The sequence below is a fragment of the Triticum dicoccoides genome, chromosome 3A (genome assembly GCF_002162155.2).
Source record: "Triticum dicoccoides isolate Atlit2015 ecotype Zavitan chromosome 3A, WEW_v2.0, whole genome shotgun sequence".
Taxonomy (NCBI): Eukaryota; Viridiplantae; Streptophyta; class Magnoliopsida; order Poales; family Poaceae; genus Triticum; species Triticum dicoccoides.
In genome coordinates, this window is record NC_041384.1 from 489,295,375 (window position 1) to 489,303,674 (window position 8,300).

General features: G+C 45.2%; 1 protein-coding gene across 1 annotated transcript; it reads left to right on the forward strand.

Moving 5' to 3' along the window:
* The first annotated feature begins 3,458 nt into the window (after window positions 1–3,458).
* On the forward strand, window positions 3,459–4,800 carry LOC119271670. The gene is made up of 3 exons (XM_037553410.1): window positions 3,459–3,991; window positions 4,377–4,469; window positions 4,564–4,800. The coding sequence occupies exons 1-2, from the start codon at window positions 3,486–3,488 to the stop codon at window positions 4,396–4,398; spliced, it is 528 nt and encodes a 175-aa protein (XP_037409307.1). The 5' UTR covers window positions 3,459–3,485; the 3' UTR covers window positions 4,399–4,469; window positions 4,564–4,800.
* The last annotated feature ends 3,500 nt before the right edge of the window (window positions 4,801–8,300 follow it).

The following is an 8,300-nucleotide window of genomic DNA, read 5'->3' on the forward strand; positions in this document are numbered from 1 at the left end:
CAATAATAAAGTTGTTATTATTCATGATAAAGTTTTATTATTCATGCTAGAATTGTATTGATCGGAAACCTAAATACATGTGTGAATACATAAACAAACACTGTGTCCCTAATGAGCCTCTACTAGACTAGCTCATTTATCAAAGATGGTTAAGGTTTCCTAACCATGGACATGAGTTGTCATTTGATAACGGGATCACATCATTAGGAGAATGGTGTGATGGACAAGACCCATCTGTTAGCTTAGCATATTGATCATTCGGTTTTATTGCTATTGCTTTCTTCATGTCAAATACATATTCCTTTGACTATGAGATTATGCAACTCCCAGATACCAGAGGAATGCCTTGTGTGTTATCAAACGCCACAACATAACTGGGTGATCATAAAGATGCTCTACAGGTATCTCCGAAGGTGTTTGTTGAGTTGGCATAGATCGAGATTAGGATTTGTCACTCCGAGTATCGGAGAGGTATCTCTGGGCCCTCTCGATAATACACGTCATAAGCTTGCAAGCAAACAACTAAGAATTAGTCACGAGGTGACGATTACAGAACGAGTAAAGAGACTTGGCAGTAACGAGATTGAACTAGGTATGAAGATACCGACGATCGAATCTTAGACAAGTAACATACCGATGGACAAAGGGAATTACGTATGTTGTCATAACGGTTCGATCGATAAAGATCTTCGTAGAATATGTAGGAGCCAATATGAGCATCCAGGTTCCACTATTGGTATTGACTGGAGAGGCGTCTCGGTCATGTCTACATAGTTCTCGAACCCGTAGGGTCCGCACGCTTAACGTTCGTTGATGATATTGTATTATATGAGTTATGTGATTTGATGACCGAATATTGTTTGGAGTCCCGGATGAGATCAAGACATGACGAGGAGTCTCTAAATGGTCGAGAGGTAAAGATTGATATATAGGATGATGGTATTCGGACACCGGAAGTGTTTCGGAGGGTACCGGGTACTTATCGGGTCACTTGAAAGGAGTTTCGGGCACCCCTGGCAAAGATAAGTGCCTTATGGGCCAAGTGAGGGAACACACCAGCCCTGGTGCGCGCCTACAGAGGCTAGCCCTATGAGGAGGAGAAGGAAAGAGTGGAGGGCAAGGAAAGTGTGGATTAGGATTCCTACTTCCTTCCCTCTCCCCCTCCCTCTTTCCTTCCCCCTCGGTTATATACGGCAGGGGACGCGCGCAGCTTGGGAGGAACTCCAAGTAGGATTCCTCCTACTTGGGCACCTCCTATGGCTGCTCCTCCCTCCCTCCCACCTATATATATGATGAGTGGGGCACCTAGCACAGACCAGACAATTGTTTAGTCGTGTGCGGCGCCCCCCCTTCACAGTTTACACCCCCGGTCATATTTTCACGGTGCTTAGGCGATGCCCTGCGTGGATCACTTCACCATCATCGTCACCATGCCGTCGTGCTGACGAAACTCATCTACTACCTCGACGTCTTGCTGGATCAAGAAGGCGAGGGACGTCACCGAGTTGAACGTGTGCAGAACTCGGAGGTGTCGTACGTTTGGTACTCGATCGGTGGAGCGCGAAGAAAGTTCGACTACATCAACCGCATTGTGAAACGCTTCCGCTTACGGTCTACGAGGGTACGTAGACACACTCTTCCTCTCGTTGCTATGCATCTCCATGGATAGATTTTGCGTGTGCGTAGAATTTTTTTTGTTTTTCATGCAACGTTTCCCAACATCTAGTACCCTACAAACTGATGGTCCTTAAGCATGTGACCGCATAGGTTTGGTAATATGTAGATATGACCCAGAAAAACTTTCGGTCAATAACCAATAGCGGGTTCTTGGCATCCATACTGATTCCTACACATACACGAGTATATTGAGCTAACCTTTTGTTTGTGTAAACAATTCTCTTGGTTTCGCGATACTTAACAAAACCCAAGGCAAGACTTTTATAGGTATCCTTGTGAAGCAATAACTTGATCATAACACCAAGTTATCCTCGTTGCCGATTTTGTTCACTTTCTCGTTTCCATATTGTGATATCCCTTGATCATATCACGCGATGTCTGGCCAGAAGATAATGGATACCGCAATACCGAAAGGGCCTGAAGAATATATCTGCATCGTCCGAGGAGGAAATCTCAATACTGAGCTGTCAAGTCCCTAGGCATACTCTTCTGTTGTACCCGAAAGCTACCGTTATGATCACGCTATTACGGGAAACGTTTGACAAACCCCAAAGTATACCATCTGACATGAAGGTACTCAATACTCTCATGGTATAAGAAGTGAAGTATACGTTAACACTATTATGATTATACTTATAACATTGTGACAATGTGTTCTCGTAGTATATCATTTGGTTGGGTATGTTCAACATCATTATTCTGCTAACAATGTGCTCTCATTGTTGTCGCCATCCTTATTATCTAATAATGTCATATGATCATGAAAAAAGGATCATCATGCAATACATGAGCTAGTCTTAGAGGTAAGACTAGGAACCTACTTTGTGTTTATGTTCTCACATATGCATATGAGTTTTCCTCTGGATCTCACATTCAAGAACAATAGCAATTTACCTAGCTAGAATGAACAAGGTTAGGACCCAAATCCTACGCTCAATCAGCGGAAAAGAGTGCTCAATAGAACCCCGTGTGTTACCTAGTTGTCAACCTAACATAGCCGATCATACAAATAAGCATGGCACCAGTGACGGAGCTTGCAGCCCAAAGGTGGGCGGCCCAACAGGAAGAAAATAGCTTATGGGTAGTTGTTTTAAGGCCTAGGAGTAGATGCATACTATATAAAATTTCATTGGCAGGGTGACCCACGGCCACTCGGCCTTGTTGAAGCTCCGTTAGTGCATGCGCACACACTACCTGGTTGACACATAACCGTAATCTGCCCAGCACCACGATCGCTAACGCTCCCACCACTACTTAGACCATGCTATCTCTCCATAGAAACCACACACAAGAATCTCGAAGATTAAGCGGCACCGTTGGAAGGAGCGGTCTTTTTTTATTTTCAAAAAGCAAAGGACTATCTTATCGTTTTGTAGCATTGTGACTATTATTTTGGCCTGCCCAGTCTGCCTCCCTAGGCGATGGTTCCTCGTCCCGCCTCCTCTCCTAGGGCCAGGCCTGATCAATAAAGAGCCGGTGTGAAGCGTGATGCATAACTGATGGTGGGATGAACTTAGGAGAGAGAACGTGAACGGGAGTGATGTGGTGGGGATGGGGCCCATAGGCATGCGGTACACGCAGGTGATGCCGCTGCGAGCGCATTTTCGGTCCCACCGATTAGTATTATCTTTTTATAAAACAATATCACTTTCTTTAACATTATTTTAGAAAATGTGTAGATTTTTTTTTTAGAAAGCACGTGTGACAAGTTAAGCATAGCACTCGGAAACGTGTGACACCTGGGCCCTCCTTTCCCCATTCGGCCGTTCCCAGTCCAAAGCCCCGTCACCAAGTCCCCTCCGCCCCCAATGGAGAACCCGATGTTAGCGGCGGTGATCAATAACCTGCCCCACCTCCTGGACAACCCCGACCTCGTACAGCGCGTCCTCGACGGCGCCCGTGCAGACCTCCACCTGAACGGCCTCCACCTCGCCGAGGCGGCGGCCCAACTCAGAGACTGCTTGCGCGCCGAGGGCCGACTCCGGACCCTCCCCGAGCCCAGGGAGGAGCAACGGATCGCGTGCGCGATGCTCGTCGATGCGGGCAGGGCCAGCTATCGTTTCTTCTTGAAGCAGCACTGGCTGCTCGGCCAGCTCGTCGGGTCGCTCCTCGTGATCCGGGCAGCCGCCGCCGCCAGGAGCCGCGCCCACCTCCTCCCCGGCGTGCTCCTCGCGGCGGTCTCGGCGGCTGTGGTCGTGTACGTCTCGACCCGTGGCGTCGTGGTGCCAGGTTTCAGGAGCCTCGTGAGATTCTCCCTCCTGACGCTGGACTTCCTCTTCGCCCCCGATCGGCCTCGTGCTCGTGGACGGGCTGGGTAAATTTCTCAGAAAGCGAGGCAGAGCCTTCAGAAACGTACTGTAGCTGACTTCGTCTAGTCTGCCGTTTCGTTAAATTTCATTCCGTTGTCTTGTTACAGTAGACATCTGAGACATGTTAATTGCTGGCACTCTGTTCACAGAACTTAATGGTCATGCTTCTCTTGTCGTTCCCTGGTTCCTTTCTGTGTGATCTGTTCCTGGCATTGATGAGTCGTGATTCGTACATTTGCAGTCTGGCTGCACATTGTTTAATTGGTGTTTGTCAAGTTCATTTTTATCGTCACGTTACTTGCTCTGCTGACATGGTGACGCAGAGGTCTGATATCCTAAGACATGCTAACTCCTGAATGCTGAATTGCTGATACTACATATATTGCTCAGACTTCAGAGACGCTTAAGGTGAGCCTCCTATTCCTATGATCCTGCCCGTTCTGATGTATTGCGACATGTTCCTGAGCAGAGCACTCCAAATTCGTAAGTTTACATCAATTGTACTGCTATATAACATTGCTTGTGCTGCTATCCTCGGATGTGTGACTAATGAAACTTGTCGGATACACATTTGCAGATATTCTACCTCCCCGCTCCAATCTGATGATATATGTCTGTCTTGTGCTATCTTTTGGATGGTTTAAGAGAATTTAAACTTCAGTTCTGCTTTGGAAGAGCCACAAGATCTGTCAATCTGGACATATGTGCAAGAACGCCCGTTAGGCCTTATACAATGCTAGGTGCTCAGGGAGGTGCTTAGAAAAACAGCATGAGTTTTTCTGAAGCATCAATGTCTATTTCTATAGAAAAAGAATCTTATTAAACGTCTACCTATACAAATAAGCACCGATGCTTAAAATAAGTTTGTTTTATTTTTTTAAGAACCTCCCATAAACACCTTGCATTGTACAAGGCCTTACAATTACACGAGAGGTAGTAAGACACAGACGCCGAGCATTTGAAGCCATGAAACCGACTCTAACTGCCTATGCCTTTTCTTTTCAAAGAAAGGGGTTACCCCGCCCCATTTTATTGAAACAGGGCACAACAAGCCACGAATATTTGCCAAGCCAGAAAATAAATCCATTAGGGCATCTCCAACGCTGGCTCCCAAATTTTCTCTTGCATCCGTCCTACACATAGGGGGTCAGTCCACGGACACGGATACGAGAACGGGGCATCCAGTGCTATTCGCTTATGTCCGATTACATTTTGGAAGAACTTTAACGAAAATGAATAAATTCGATGCATATTTGTACACACCAGGCAATATTCATTAATACTTGAATGATTTTTACATAAAACTGGGTGGTTTTCATCTAAAAATCGGACGAAATTCATTAAATTTACACACATTTCAACTAGACCGGACTCTAAACCTAGACTAAAATGACCGCCGTCGCCCATTCCCCATCTCTGGCCGGCCATGAGCCCTGAAAAATGAAGCCCCTCCTCCTCCGCAGCCATGAGCTCTGAAAAACGAAGCCCTGCCTCCTCCGCAGCCATGAGCCCCGGGAACTCCATTAGGACATCTGCAATGCCAACCTTCTTCTGTCTGTCGGTTGCAATGGCGTCGATCTCCTTGTTCTGCTCGGATGAGAGGCTGTCCCAGATGGCTTTGGAGCTCGAGGGCGCCATGGCAGGCGTGGTGCAGAGAGGAGGAAGAGAGCGGAGGATGATGGATGCGGCCATGGCCGGGCATGCGATTGATATAGCGGGGGAGGGGGTAGGGTAACCGACGACGTGATTAATGGCGAGCGGCAGACGGACAGAAGGGTGGCATTGGCTCACCGTACCTCGGCAACCACATGCATGTTTAATGTACGCACGTAGGCGGATGGGCTGTCATTTGAATGCGGGGCATTCGCATGAAACCGGGAAGCGGTGAGGGCGCTGCTCTTCGCCGACGCGCCGTTTCAATGCCTGAGCATTGTGAGAGGTCGTGTTGCTCTAAGCCGGCATGAATGCGACACTAGTGCTCTAGAGGCGCTAACCTTTTCAGGCGGGAACGTGCGGGGGCGCGGGTATTTTTTTATTGGTGGGCCAACTTAGTCAGAAGCGGATGTTGTAGCGGTCCGGACGCCCGCAAAGCCCCCAACTTGTCTCCAGTTTGCGGGAAAAGGCGTGTCCAGACTGACCTGCGGACCAGTGCATGACTATGTTGGATGACAAAACACATATGCACCGCATGGTTCAGACACTCCGGGTGGTTTTAGGGTCAATGTTGGAGATGCCCTTACAGCTAACCACAAAGGTTGACGAACAATATGAAAGTTCTTCAAATGCAGCGAAGGAAGGATAAAACATAGCCAGCTAGCTATTACATGTCATCAACGTTCACCCGGAATGCGCTCTCAAAATAAAGCCTCACCGACCAGTCCTTTCTCCCACCTACCTCTTCATCTCCAGGCGATCTTTAGAAGCTCTCCTCTTCGCCAATCCAATAGTAGAAGGCATTTTCGCAGTATGGCCAATTGAGTGTCTGCTCATAAGAGCTTCCATTGATGAATCATTGTACTTACTCTCCCAAGAAGAATACATGTACTTGTCCAACACACGTCCTGAAAATACAAGTCATTACACATTGTCCATAAGCTTTAGACAACAACAACAGAAGATATACCAACCATATTTTGTTTATTATCAGCACAACACAAAGCAGATAATTCAGACATATTACAAGGAATTCTGAAATTAAAGATTTCAACTACATCTCTCCAAATCTATTTTGCCACAAAACGGACAAAGAAAAGGTGGTGGACAGTTCCGGCCTAGCCACAAAAGAGGCAAGTCCAATGGTCAAACTTGTTGCCTTTTGCTTAATTTTTTTAACCAAAACCCATAGAACAATCGTTCTACTGTATATATATTAAAAACGTTTATGTACGTACATAAGGGAAACAAGGAAAACAAACGTCTATCCAATTCCTGCTCTAGCAAAACCCAACATGATAAATCAGTTGCAATCTAAGACTTGATCAATCCAACTTGAGAGAAGAGCTTCATATTTGTCCTTGATTTTGTGCTTGATTAGCAAGAGGTCTTTTCTCAACATGTATTTCCATGAATGTAGTGAGAATAGCTTGGAGTTGAAGATCTTCCGATTTCTCTGAATCCAAATATTCCAGCATCCCATAATTATGATTTCCATGGCAATTGGTTGGCAAAGCTTGTAATAAGAGCAAAACCTCATCATATACAAAAATATTTTCTGTGTCTATTACCCAGAATGGAGTCCCAGCAGGTGAGGGCAAAGTTATAGTCCCATAACAGATGCATGGCAGTTTCTTCAGTGTTGGAGCTACAAAGAGCACAATTGTATGAAGGTAGATGGAATGACTTTATGTGAAGAAGATTCCTTGTATTTCCTCTGTCATGCATGAGTAGCCAGAAGAAAATCTTATATCTGAGCATTGTGGCATTTTTCCAGATTTTGAGAAAGAGAGGTGGAGCCGGTTTTCCTTGTATCGGAATTTTTGCTTAAGTTATCCTTGGTTAAAATCTTATTATTAAAAGACAGCCAAACAAAAACTAGATATCAGTGGGGCACCACAATTTTCCAGAAGTTTTTCCAAATAGCGGTAGAAACCCCTCTCTAGTTAATCATATTATAAAAGGAATGAACAAAATATATGCCAGAAGGTTCTAGAGACCACAAATGTCGATCAACATTATCATTGGGAATATAGGCCGAAAGAACGATAGGCAATTCCTACCATTTAACTAGGAAATCATCATCCACACATCTCCTAAATGTCTGTTTTAGGGTACGCCCATCCCAGACTTGGGAAACACAACAACTTTATTGTTGGCAGATATGAAGGATATCTCACAATTGGGTTTTAAAGTTATATCACCAGCCCAGATATCATGCCAAAAGCTAATGCAACTACCATTCCCAAGAGGCCATTTATCAAAAGGCCAGACTCAACAAAGACCCAAGTAACACCCTTCTAAAAGTAGGAACCAATATTTGTTTTGGACCAAAAAACGTTAGGCTTACAAGTGTTATACTTGTAGTTCACCAATGTAATCCAGTTTTTGTCTCCACCCATAAAAAATCTTTTAGCCCAAAAGGCTAACAGGGCCATGTTAAAATCTCTGAGATTAAGGACCCTAGATCTCCGAAGGCCTTCTTTTGGGAAACAAATCCCTAGTTAGGTAGATGATATTTATGGGTATCTTCGAGGTTACCCCAATAAAAATGAGTCATTTGTGAACTAATTGCATCAATTACGCATTTAGAAAATTTAATAATTGACATCAAATACATGGGAATGCTCGCGATACAAGTTTGTAGCAAAATCAACTTTG

Bases quoted from the DNA above. Each gene is read 5' to 3' on its own strand.
- LOC119271670 (XM_037553410.1), top strand. From the start codon at position 3,486: ATGGAGAACCCGATGTTAGCGGCGGTGATCAATAACCTGCCCCACCTC. The intron at 3,992-4,376 runs GTAAATTTCTCA...TATATTGCTCAG, and splicing joins CGTGCTCGTGGACGGGCTGG to ACTTCAGAGACGCTTAAGGT.